Source organism: Lytechinus variegatus, chromosome 1 (assembly GCF_018143015.1).
Source record: "Lytechinus variegatus isolate NC3 chromosome 1, Lvar_3.0, whole genome shotgun sequence".
NCBI lineage: Eukaryota > Metazoa > Echinodermata > Echinoidea > Temnopleuroida > Toxopneustidae > Lytechinus > Lytechinus variegatus.
Window position 1 is genome coordinate 76756640 of NC_054740.1, and position 14409 is coordinate 76771048.

The following is a 14409-nucleotide window of genomic DNA, read 5'->3' on the forward strand; positions in this document are numbered from 1 at the left end:
ATGACGTATCCTGAGTCAGTCATGTTTTCAAATCAAAATATGATTTCCCATTTCTCCTTCAGAAAATTTTCAATGGAGTTAAGAAGTATCATTAATCATCACGAAAAGGTTCTATGACATAATCGACATCCGTCTGCATTTGAAGGGCAGCTCACAGCCTCAAACATGTCAGTGTTATTGTTGTTGTTCTTCCTTACCTTGGAAAGGTTTTTTTTAATGACAGCAAACACAAAAACTTTGTTTTTAATTCTTTTTTTACAAATTTATTTTTATTTGCATTTCATGAAGTTACCGTATTACAACATAAGACTATTCGTAGACAGTGATGGGACCGCAGTTATTATATAGCTAGTTAGTTAGTTATTTTTTATTTACATATTTATATATTAGGAAATTTTTATCTGGAGTAGCCTGATGAGCTTTATACAAAAAAAATATGTCAACTTATAAACAATATGTACAATTAAAATGTCCTTAGAAAAATCACCAGTATTCCACAAGGCTCTGCATTATTATCTCCATACACATAATTCATTACATAAAACTAATACATTTCATTTTGAGAATAATCAAAACAAAACAAAAGAAGACATCACTTATCAAAATAAGACTTACAATAAGAAAGCCAAAGAAAATGGTAAGAGAGAGGGACAAAGATAGAGATAGTGAATGAGGGACATCATCAATTCTCTCGCTTACATAATGACTAAATAATTGTGCACATAATTATTTTGTGAAAAAATAAGCAAAACTTGAAAATGTCATAACTGTCTTATTTTGTATCCGATTTTGATGAAATTTTCAGCATTACGCTTGTCTGATTTTTTTCTATTGATTCAAATAAAAAAAATATTCTGAGGTGAACTTGACCTTTAATTCGTGCATACACTCATGTTTGCAGTAATCGTGAATGTGCGTGGATTAACGTGTTTATGGCTAAGACACTGCACAGTAAGACCTACTTTCATATAAAAGATATATGCAATACACTTAAGCCGAAATGCACTCAAGTGCATCATTATACTCAAAACACTGATAACGCTTGTTGTGATTCTGCAGATGCTGTTTACTAGAACGAAATGCGAACTTATGCTCAAGTCAAACCATGGACCTACTAGTAGGTCCATGGCCAAACTTATAATTATATGCAACAGTCACGCCGGCGAATAGTTATACCACCATCGATCGGTATGAAGTCGATTTTGTTGGTCTCGTGAGTGTACAGGATCTTATCAATAAATCACTGGAGTAAAAAGACACTGAGAAATTCATTATGTGCTAACTGAAAAGATGAACATACTCTATCTCCAAACACTAGAACCATTCATCACCTGACCCTTGAAGCCCCTTGATAGAAAGTTTTCTGACTCCGAATGGAGAAAAAAGGGATAAAATTCATTTCTACTTTCTCTGTATACTAAAAGATAGATTCAACACATACGTTTTAACAATATAGCATTACATTCTGGTAGTGTTTCAGATTTAGAATACAGCTTTCGTGATCTGAAAAAGATAAAATTATAAAACAAAATAAATAAGTGTAAAGATTCAGCTGATTTCTCCAACCAGCTAACGAATGTTAATTGGTTTAGACGAAGATATTTTCTTTACTGGGTGTGTGCTGAAGATTATCTCGTAAACAAAGCCAGCTTAGACATAACGATGTAAAGTTACTTTAAAATAAAATTCGATATTACATTCGTGTGTTCCGACTCTGGATTATCACAAAGATAATAGAGGAAAGGGACTTTCAATCCCAAGCAGTCAATCAAAATACAATCTGGATGCATTACCGCATTTCGTAAAAATAAAACAAATAGAAAAAAGAAACATGGAATAGTAATTTCTAATTACAAACTCGTACCACAAGTTTTTTGTGTACTGTGAAATATAAGATAAATTTATATTTAAAAAAAGACGAATTATTTATCCCGGGATTCTTTAACAAAACTAGAAAATTATACGCCTCTGCTTTGATCACTATCTCTCTTGGTTGTTTGGAAGTATGAGAGGCTGGTAGCCTAAATGTGGAGTATGCTGTTGATATGTTGTATAGTTGCCCTGATGTGGATGCGTCTCCCGAGTGGCTAATGTCTCTTTGTGTCTTCGAGTTTGTAGTTGTTCCATATGACTATTTGGATGTGCTTGTTGAGGGCGCTGTTCGACGGCTTTGTAAGGAGGTGGTTGACCTTCAGGAATTGAACTCTGTTGGTCTAGGAAGATAAATAAAACAAGGACAGTGTGAAAGTAAGGAGTTAAAGATTGTAGAGAGTACACATTGTAAGTGTTCATAAACATTGCATCTAGGATCAGTAGATTTTGCTGAGAATACATTGGTTAAGGAGTACTACACTGCTTGGGTAAACTTGGAGATCTGAATCGCAAAGAATATCAAATAAAATCTGGAGTTGTTTTGTTTAAAGATATCCTCGATCGGACACCAGTCGGCCATCTGGATTCTAAGCGAAATCTCAATAGAGCCCATCAATACCCGATTTTTTTTTATTCAATCAACTTTCCCTCTCCCAGTTGTACATTGATTACTATCAATGCTGTATACTTACGAGCTGAAGTGGTGGCAGGATATTGGTTGACCTGTGAGCAATCAAATGTGAAATTTCGTCAGGATTTTTTCAATTTTTTGAATATATTAAGGGTGTCTTCAATGTCAATTGTTAAATCTAAATAAATAAATCAAATCTAAATAACAACATGAATCGTGCTTGAAAATGCGATTCCAAACGTGGATAATGAGGACCAAAGGATGTGTCTAATGTTCCCCACTCCCGGGGCATATCTTTCAGATCGAGATTTGGATGACAAAAAAATACTAGTAAACGCCGAAAAAGACGCGATCAGCTTTTTTTTTAACGACCGTCAGCATCTACAAAGAATATTGACATGATACATTTTGTCAACGTCTCCTGAACGTAATGGTCATTATCATGAATTTTCCCCTTACTACAAGGAATAAATTCTTGTCGGGCATCCGTACATCTAAGCTCGTAGTAAAGCGTCAAGTATTTTTATATCGATCAATGTGTTGCCAAAGATCATCGGCGTCAATTTGAGATTTGAACCCCGAACCCTGTGATGCCCTATCTGGCGACATATTCGCTATAAACAGCAACACTTCTTATTGGTGTTTAATACATCTAAGAATCCTTTTTATATACTCATGTATTTGTCATCGTTATGATCGTTTTTATTTTTATAACTTTTTTCATCATTAAAAAGGCCAGTGCAATATTTGTTTCTGCTGTATATTTTAGGTATATAAAAAGGCCTAATGAGTTAATTTGTTTGTAATCGTTAGTACAATGACATTCATAACCAACCATTCAGCAGGTCGTGAGAAGTCCGTTTATTTCAAAGGGGTTTACTCTGACATGTACAGATGGGTGTACACCAAGGATGTGTTTTGCTCCCTTGTCTATTCATGTAAATACCTTACTAAAATGGCAATTCTGATTACAATGTGGAAGTGATTTTATGAGCATGATACTAATTTTATTATGAGCAGAATTATATAACCTGTATATAGCTGAGGCTAAACTAAAACTTTCCTTCGCGTTTATAATAATTCATGTGGATAAATCAAAGTCAAAATTATTGTTATTACCAATTTGTAGTTTAGACCTACATTTTGATAAAAATCGGATCACAAATAACTTTCAGATATGTACAAATTTGCATTTTAAAAAAATATTTAGAACATCGTTCAAGTGTAATTATGATAATTTGATTGGAATTTTATATATTCCTTTTTTAAGGTATATCGGCGGTTCATCCGTTACTGTTAGAAATCCGAATCACCCTTACATTTTTTTAGAATTAAATCTGGAATGTTCAAAATACCACAAATGAAGATATCTCGAGGGACTTATGGGTCTTTGTTCATATGAAAAAAAATGAAAATAATTCATTTCAAAATCATTCAAACCCGCGATAAATTTTGAAACAGTTCCACGTTTACTTACCAAAATAATTTCTTGCCGTGGTCTTGAAGGCTGCTTAACGCAGCAGACCCCAGCACAACCATAGGCTGATCCAATGATAGCAACTATTGTCTCAATCAATCCAATCAGAGTCAGGATTCCATCAGAGCTGACACGATATTCCTGTTAATGATTCAAGTGAATGGATGGAGTAGCAACCATTAAAGGTCAAGTCCACCTCAGAAAAATGTTGATTTGAATCAATAGAGAAAAATCAGACAAGGACAATGCTGAAAATTTCATCAAAATCGGATGTAAAATAAGAAAGTTATGACATTTCAAAGTTTCGCTTATTTTCAACAAAATAGTTAAATGAACGAGCCAGTTACATCCAAATGAGAGAGTCGATATGTCACTCACTAATTCTTTGTTTTTTATTGTTTGAATTATACAATATTTCAATTTTTATGAATTTGATGATTAGGACCTCCGTGCCTGAAACACAAAATGTTAAAATAATGGAATGCCACGTGTTCAGGGAGGAATGAAACTTCATTTCACATGACAATGACAAGAAAATAAAAATATTTCATATTTCATATAATAAAATACAGAAGAAATAGTGAGTGAGTGATGTCATCAACTCTCTCATTTGGATGAAACTGGCTCGTTCATATAACTATTTTCTTGAAAATAAGCGAAACTTTAAAATGCCATAACTTTCTTATCTTACATCCGATTTTGATGAAATTTTCAATGTTATGCTTGTTAATTTTTTCTCTTTTTATTCAAATCAAGTTTTTGTTGGGGTGGACTTGTCCTTTAATATTGGCATGAAACTTGCTCAAACTAGACTAATATCCGAGATTGCATTTTAAAGCAAACAGATGATGAGATGTCAAATTCTGTACACCACTTTTGATATTCCATCACTGAGTAATACAGAATTATTCAAATTTTGGCGTTTTAACTTTTACTTTTTGTTATGATTATATACAGCAGTGCGCATCAAATTAAATATAATCCAAATCTTTAGGTTTGAAGAATTATCAGAATTATCCATTTTAATTTACCTGAATGTGAAAGAGAAAATCCTTAGCTTTCTATAGACCAATTTATAGACAAATTACTGAATCTGGCCCCAAGGACCTGTTTCATAAAGCTGTCGGAAACACACGAATAGCCAATGAATAAAGAGCCAAAACAGGGATCCTCCTTTTTTTATTCCAGAAAAATGATTCTGCGATTAACATGTTTAAATTTGCTAAAACAATCATGATTATGTCCTAATTGTGATGACACACATTTGGCCTGCCACATGAACCATTCGCGTAAATTCATACATGAATATTTGAAGAAAATCTTTAACCAACATTCCTGACCATCTCCTAATACATTATATTATAATTTTTAACAAAGTGATTTTACAGATATCCTTATTACCACTTGACCTTCTTGACAGGGTACTTTTTGTGTATTGACGTAGCATTCCTGTGCCCGGCTTATCAAAATGCCTATGGCCCCGATGAGCGTCATAAAAATGGCAAAGACGGCCGAGAATACGGACATGGTGAGGTACGCCGATATCTGTAAAATGTCGAAAATATTGGTAACATGATGTTCATTAGCATGAAATTTGCTATCGTATGTATTGTCTTAACTATATACTCATATCATCATGCATATAAATAATGTTTGTTCACAAGCTTAATTTGTTTTCCATTGCTGATTGTATGTTAAACTTGCCTAAATAGATGGATACGGAATTTTTTGATCATGCATTATCAAAATCAATATAGGCAGTCGGCTTTTATTACATATAAAATGAAAATATTCAAATTTAAATATTCAAATATTTAAGTTTATCAAGTAAAAATACAAATCGTAAAACGAGGTTTAGCAAAAGAACAGAAATGCGAGAAAGGGGGAGGAGAGGGAGAGAGGGGGAGCGAAGGGGGGGGAGAAGAGCAGAATGTCGGAAGAAAAATAGTACAAACATCATAAAAGAGGAAAACTTAAAAACGTGAATTTGGAAGGCTGCCAAATTTTACGCTAGAATAAAACAAATATATTCATGCCTATGCTGTGATATGATAAACAAATATATTCATGCCTGTTGTGATATGATGTTGTTAGTTACTATTATGTTATGTACATTGCCACGGGGCGCCACGGAGAACAACACATTGTTTAATTGGCTTCCCGTTTCTTAAATGAATATATAAATAAATAAACAAAGAAACAAATAAATCAATAAACAGATATACATTGAAGACAAGGAAACATGGGTATGATGGGTGTAATGAAGTATCTCTTAATGATCAGTCGATTTACGCAAAATATACTTGTTATACATGTAGAGCTAATGTTTGTTATAGAGCTATATAGTGCGTACAGAACGATGGTGGAATGAAAAAAAAATAGCCATAATGTAGGCCTGCATTTGTCATTAGTGTTGGACAGCTATGAATGGGCTTACATGTAAACTACATTCTTAATAAATATGATTCCCAAAATGCTAACTGGTTTCCTTGCAATTAAAAAATACTTTGTGCCATTTCCAAATTCATACATATTACATTATGATAGAGAATAAGATTTGAAAATGCGCGAATTTCAGCTTTAGTTTTTCTTCCATTTCTTTTGCATCTCAAGACTTCATTGTATGTAGAGGGAAATAAGCCTACAATTAAAGATACGTACTACACATCGATTTCTTCTGTAACTCGCAATGCCAAGCACTCCAGCAGGACCAAAGCACTATACAATTGAAAAAAACGATAATATTTTCATGTTAACTTACATTTTGTAAAAACACCTATTTTGACTCGATATAAATAAATACAATATTTCCTTATTGAGGATTTATAAGGTAGGTAGGTTTGTAGAAGACAGGAGATTTGGATGTGACTTTGGAAATTTCCACTTTTGAAATTCGGTGTTTTGTAAGCATGGTAAAGGCACAACAAAACAATTCCCGAATCGCAATTTTCTGCCTTGAAATTCTCGATAAGGATATCATTATTTCGAGAAAAATATCATGTCAATCTCTGTGCTTTACCTATTGATCTAAACACGATTATATGCAACGAGCGAACTTTTTATTCAATCTATTACTAAAATAGGTACGTATATCATAGTAATAAGGTGTTAATTGGTAAATTACGCTTTAGAAATACCCCCAAAATATTGGTCCATGATCTTCGGTATAATTATTAATCATACTATATATAAAAAGCAGACCCAAAAGTGATTTTACAGACCTAACCTACCAGAAGACTCATCCATATACCACAGGCAGCGAAACGAATGCTGGATCCAAGTAAGAATTGAGCTACCCCTACCATGATTGCCCCTCCCCCACAGACAAGTTGTATCCACCCCGTAGCTCTTCCGGCGTACTCGTTGTAGCTTTCAAGAGTTGTTTTGGTGTCAGGAGTGGGATGATGAGATATTTGTCCCTGCTCCTGATGGGGAACCACTGTTGCGTGTATGGTGGTCGACGCCATATTTCACAGTTTCCCACTTTCAATATTCCTGTAACATATGCATGGTTGGAGAGAAATAGATAAACATGAACATGATTTTACTCAAGAATATTGAATATTCAGGTAAATTACATCACGTTTGGGACACGATTGGAAATCGAGATCTTTAAATTAGAGTCAGTTAACCATGCCTTCGAGTATTAGATTCCCACCATCATGACCCTAAAATGATTTAAAAAGATATAATTGCGTCACGTTGGGTCAGACCTTTCACACAACTTGTCACACGATGTAAAATGAGCACTAAACTACAGTAGCTAGTGCTAAGCCAGTACCAGTATATTTCTTAATAGTTATGCACACTGCAAACACAAGTTCAACTTCCATAGACAGGATGGAGGGTGTGTGTTTTATTTATCAACATATAAGCAGTGTTAAAGAACGAAGTGAACATTTAATTCTGTTTTGAAAAGAATAGAATATGTGCCTACTTCTGTTCATTCAATGTGAAACAAAAAAAACCGTCATTATGCTGCTTTCATTTTCTATTTTTAAAAATATGGTGCATCTGACATCACGCGATATTAACTTCATTGGAAAAGTGACAGTGACTACAGCTTCTCAAACACCGAACTCCTACCTCTTCTCGTCATTTTGTCTCATACCTTTGAAATATATCTCCATACGTTAAATTTTCTTACAAACGGAACCAATATCAATTAAAAAAAGCTTTCTTCTCTCTCTCTCTCTCATGAACCCCTGTATACAGAATGAGTAGTTAAATCACTGTTGGATAGGTTAAATGTTTTAGAAGTAAATATCTTCCAAATGAAATCGATTCAATTCTTGTGACTGACGTAGCTATTTCCTTTCAACGGAACCAGGATGTGGGTTTTATTACCAAGGTAAACTTCCTGAGTAGTCATACACCTATTATAGCTTTACATGAATTGTTTATATCTTATCTTCTTCTTCTATTTGATATATGAAAACTATCAAACGAAATTAATGCAAAAACGTCTGGATGTTGAAGTAAAATATTCTGCTACTGTGCTAGTTAAATACAAAATTAAACATGCTCATTAGATTCTTGGTTATGCTGATAGAACACAGTGATATTATTCAGCATGTTGTGAAATCACTGATGAGCTCCGAAAGCTAATAAGGCAGTGTATTTTAAGCGTCGCTCGTTTCAACTATTCACTTTCAAAATTGAACTTTAGTATAACGCGATTTTAGAGGGGGACCGTCCCCCCCCCCCCCCTCAAATTTAGGGGGATCTGTCCCTCCCGTCCCCCCCCCCCCCCGCCTATGAATTTCACTATACAAACAATACAACTGTTTGCGTTTGATCTTTGTTATCATAGTTATTATCATAGTTAGTACTAGAACTTATCAGAAGGCTTTGGGAATCATTCTAAAGAATTTGAATACTAAAAAAATGTATATCTCAATCATTTCAACATGTTTAAATTTATTATTTTGCTTCGAAGAACAACACTGTCGTGTGGGCACAAAGAAAGTTACAACATTACAACGTTAACTAAAGCACATATTTTTTCTATATACTTTTGCGTGTGTGAAATTATATTTAAGCGATGGTTTATTCGAAAAGAATTCTGCTTCGTCAACTATTTTGGAAACCCATTCTCCTCGAACCGAAGCGGATTCAGCCAAAAGTGACAATAATAATTAATATATACACTACCAAACAATGTCAAATTACGGAATTCACAAATAAAGAAGCATAAATGAATATATATCGCTAGATACATTGAATATGACAGAGGTATAAACGGAAACGGAGCATGCCATATGAATACCATGCTAATATAATTCGAATTGTTAAACAATTAACTTTAAGGTTTCGCCGGTGTGGAAACGTACTCGTATATAAATATGTGAACCCTTTCTTCCTCCCTGCCCCCCCCCCTATTTGCCCCCTCTCTACTATTTTATTTCAAAATTAAAAACTGATTGTAACTTGTGACTTGTATTAAACTGTTAAATTGCATAATAGACTTATATAAAAAGTTTCAGAACTAGTTTATAGAATAATATACAATGAAGGTCCGGTGAACAAGAAACTCACCCTTTTAAAATGTTCCTCTTCAGCTGTATTCCAATGGTCCAACAGTTATTTTACTTCATTACATTCAAATGTGGAATAAGAGTGGTTTCTGAAAGCCTAGTGACAACATTGAGAAATGTAAATACTAGAACGTAGGTGGTGTCATATTAGTTTTATTCTTTGTCGTCATTCATTTCGTTTTTAAAAGGGTGTTGAACCACAAATTGTCGCCCGCGACAATTTGTGCACAGTTTGACATCATAAATTGTCGCCTCATTTAGGCAAACAATTTGTGTAGGAGGGGACACCACAAATTGTCGCCCCATTTCATTTAACACTTAACAATCAAACAAATTGGTCATGTAGATTTGCAAATGCAATTAGACCATTTGGCTATTAGAAGAATTGGTCAATAGACCAAACGAAAATTTGACCAAGTATATATTAGACCGATTGCAAATTAGACCAAATTATTAGTGGACCAAATGGGTCAAGCCAATGTGTTTTTAGACAGGCGGAGAATTAGTCAAACTGTTGTTAAACCATGTTGATAAAAGTCGAATTTTCAACGGGCTCTGCTGCTTTTCTCTATATTAGCCTCCCAAAAGGTAATTGTCAGTTGGTCTATACCCGATTAGTGGCCGTTTAGCCTCATCCTATACATGGTCTAATTCCATTTCCATTTGGTCTAATATCTAATTGGTCTAACACCACTTGGTCAATTCCTGTAACAGACTGGAAATATTTATTGGGTATTTAGACGAAAATGTGGATAGACCATTTGGCTATTGGACGATTTGGCAATTATACCGACCAATCATATTTGACAAAGTCTTGTACATTAGACCAAGTGGAAGTTAGACCAAACTGTTACGAGAGCGAATGGTTTTAGCTCGTATCGGGCTAATAAAGTCATACTGTTTAAAAAAAGGCAAGGTGTTGCGAGCTCTAATCGCCAGTTCAAACTTTTGGACATTAAGAAATGAAAATTAAGCATTCCTAGTAATTCTCATAATCATGAAAAATATTTGTATCTAACCAAAGAATTAATGCGAGCACGAAGCATTTTTATAACAAGAAAATATATGAGTACCTTACTGCATGATAACTGAGGTGAGCGCGAGCAAAAAAAAAGATTTTCTAACTTGAATTGTATAATTATTTACTTCAAAAAGAGTATTTAATTTCGGAAAAGGCCACATTATTTTCATTTCGAAAAAAAAACATATTTTCCTTGTGAAAAAACACTTTCTACCCAAAGGGATTTTTTTATCATGACCAGTAATTGCTGTTAAAAATTACACCCTCCGTTAAAAAAATCCCCTTATCTTGAGGTTATTCACATATCATCAAATCACAGTCCCCGACATTCTTAATCCATTCGCTCGATATTTATGAGACAAAATGAAAATTAAGATTTTTGATCCAAGCGCCAACTCTTAATGCAATACATGCTTTAACCCCAACATACTCATTAGGTATATTCCTTCGTTGAAACTATTACTATCCTGTTATTTATTTATTACAACACTATTTTGGTTTAAAAAAATTGATTAATTTTATTTTCGGAAGAATGAACCTTATTTCATTTTCGGACTAAAGAACCTTTGGATAAACGAATCTTATTTTGTTTTCGGATTAACGAACCTTCGGAATGACGAATCTTCGGAATTACAAACCTTCGGAATAACAAACCTTCGCAATTACGAATGTTACCCATATTTAAAACAATAATAGTAATGATACTATTTAAAACAAAATTAATGATAATTATAATTTTAAAGCAGTGGTTACAATGGTAGCCAAAAGTGCATTCCATTTTATTCTTTAAAAATATACCATCTCCATATACCATCTTGTTGCAAATCTGCTTATAAAGAATCATGACGTATCACGATTTATCGATCGATCGCCCTAACTCTTTAGAAGAATATGGTTATGAAGACTAAGATACAAAATATAAGATATACCAATACAGATATAGCGAAATTTTTTAGCTTAAATGAGAAATATTCACACAAACAATTTGTTTTAAACGCCAACTGAATAGACAAATCAGCATACTAATCGAGGTCAGTCATTTGTCTTTTTGAGTAAAATTTATGTTATAATCCGGGGTTGTAATACTCCTTAAAACATTTAAATTGTCGATATACAACGGGCTTCAGTTGATAATTTTATGAAAATGAATATTGGGTTCGTTTCTTGCATCGTTTCATCAGTGTCTTTCAAAGGCAGTTGTAATCCCTTTACTTCATCAATCTTCTTCATTTCTCATTCAACCGCAGGACACATAAGGGCACATGAGAGTAATTCATCTGCGCGCAAAGCATGTCTGACAGGCGTAAGTAAATATCACATGACTTTATTGATTAAAATAATTCATTAAAAATAGGTCAAATGTTTGTACATCAAAAGAAAAACAATAGAGATAATGCTATGTTCATACTCTTTCATAGTTAAGCCCTTTGGGGATGCTAGACTGCCTTTTTGTATTGATGTTGTAGTATGATGCGCTGTAGTTGCACTCTGTTTTTGGCTCTCTATTGATTGACTTATTTTCTACATTTGTACTTCGAGATTGTTTGTTAGATTGTTACATGTACTTGTAATATGTATCTTTGATCCTACTAGACAAATTTCATCACGTTTTGACTTGGCTTGGATGAGAAATTTATAGAAGTATTTTTCATCATTGAGGATTTGATTGCTGGGCTTCTACCTCCATGTTTCCCCTCATGCAGGATAAACCAGTCACCCATTGTGCACTAATCTGGACACTGCAATAACCTAAGGGAATTACATCCTTTTATGTTTTCTTCAGCCCTTTCATGCATGATGACCATGGATAAGTTGACTGAATAGCAAGTTTAAAATGCAACGATGTGAAATCTTGCTATACCCCTTGCCTGTATGTTACTCATAGTAATGGCTGTAACCCAAATACACCATGACAGTGGCCATTACAATCGGGAGGCCCTGCTGAAGATTAGAGAGACTTCAGGAAAACTACAACTCCCTCTTGATGTCACAATCTGAAGTCCCTTGGAATTTGCTCCATAAAAACTACAAGGGGCAAATGGTCTTGGGTGAAACATCAGAAACAAATTGATGTGATTGTTACCTATCGAGAAAAGAGAATTGGAAAGATACATCGGCGACCCTCTGCCTGCAGGACTATGCCACTGACGCAAAATAAAGCTATTATTTCTACAAAAATTGGTTTTTGGAATGCTCAGTCAACAATGAAAAAACCTGCAGAAACGTGTGACTTTGTGCTGACAGAACGACTTGACATATTAGGCGTTACTGAGGCTTGGCTCAAGGTAGATGCTCGGGACGGCCCTACCCTGGCAGACATTCAAACTACTCTTTACCAATATCGTCTACTGAAACTTCCTCGCAAAGGAAAGGAAGGTGGTGGTCTGTGCATTTTTCTACGTAAAAGTTTTACTACAAAGAAGGGAAATCCCTAATTTGTAACGTTTGAATGTCTCGAGGTATCTATTATTTCATCTGACCAGGATACACTCACGACGATTCTTATCTACAGACCTCCTGTCCGAGGCCAAAACTCTGCTCTCTTTTTCGTTGAGTTTTCAAGGCTTCTAGAGTCTGTCAACCTCTTATTTACTAATTTAATCATCTGTGGAGATTTCAATATCCACACTGACAACAACATGGATGCTGATGCGAGATCTCTAAAAGACCTTCTTGAATCTGGTGGTCTCAAGCGGATGATTTCAGAGCCTACTCATAAACGTGGTCGTACACAGGATCTCTTGATTGTCAGAGAAAGTGAAGGTATGACTGACAACATTGAAATACTAACTGCAATGCCATCAGATCATGCGGCAATCACGTTCACAGCAGCACTTGCTCGTCCACCTGTATCAAGGCAGCAAGTTCGCCATTGTAAGCTTCGTAGCATCGACTATGAACAATTCAGTCGTGATATCGAAGGTAACTCCTCAAACATTGGAGACCTCGACGATCTTGACCTAGCCCAAAAGGTTGACACTTATAACTCTACTCTAAAAGCCGCCCTTGACAAGCATGCTCCAATATCTTTTCGGAGTATTCAGCTACGCCCACATGCCCCATGGTATGATGAATCTCTAAAAGCCCGACGCCGAAAGTTGCGTTCTGCAGAAAGGAAGTGGCGAAAATCCAGAACTGTCACAAAGAGGTGATGAAAGCTTCATTGACTAATCATCAATGTGTACTCAGGAAAGCCAAGTGTGCCTACCATCGAGAGAAAATAGCTGGTAGCAACAGCAAGGAGCTTTTCAAAGTCGTACACGAATTAACAGTAGAGCGATCTGATCAATTGTTGCCATCCCACAGATCGAAGGATGAACTTTATCAACGATATTCAGTCTACTTCAACAACAAGATATCCAAACTACGAGTATCAACTACCAACGTCAATCTGTCACATGTACCATCCTCTTTTGCATGTCAACTTCAAGAATTCCATCAAGTTTAAGGAAAGATGTTCGCAAGATTATTAAATCTAAGAAAGTGAAAACTTGTATACTTGATCCTGTTCCTGCATGTGTCTTTAGCGGATGCCTTCATACTCTTCTTCCTGCCATCACAGATATGGCAAATCAGAGTCTCATGTCTGGCAGTTTTCCAACTTCACTCTAATCTGCAGTTGTTACACCGATACTGAAAAAGCAGAATCTAGATCCTGAGAACTTGAAGAACTTTCGTCCGATATCAAACACCCCGCAACTTGGGAAAGTGATCGAACGTGTGGTCAGTCAGCAGCTTACATCATATCTGGCTAGTAACTCTCTTCTCCCATCTAGGCAATCAGCGTATCGTCAACACTACAGTGTGGAAACGGCCTTACTATACGTGTACATAATGACCTTCTTCAATTCCTAGACAATGGGATCGAGGC

General features: G+C 35.0%; 1 protein-coding gene across 1 annotated transcript; it reads right to left on the reverse strand.

Moving 5' to 3' along the window:
- Positions 1-802: 802 nt before the first annotated feature.
- On the reverse strand, positions 803-9605 carry LOC121423556. Its single transcript, XM_041618912.1, has 7 exons — positions 9519-9605; positions 7211-7475; positions 6642-6698; positions 5382-5525; positions 3981-4121; positions 2565-2595; positions 803-2213 (listed from the first exon to the last, which is right to left on the reverse strand). Exons 2-7 carry the CDS (start codon positions 7445-7447, stop codon positions 1981-1983), a joined length of 843 nt encoding a protein of 280 aa, XP_041474846.1. The 5' UTR covers positions 7448-7475; positions 9519-9605; the 3' UTR covers positions 803-1980.
- Between the last annotated feature and the right edge of the window lie 4804 nt (positions 9606-14409).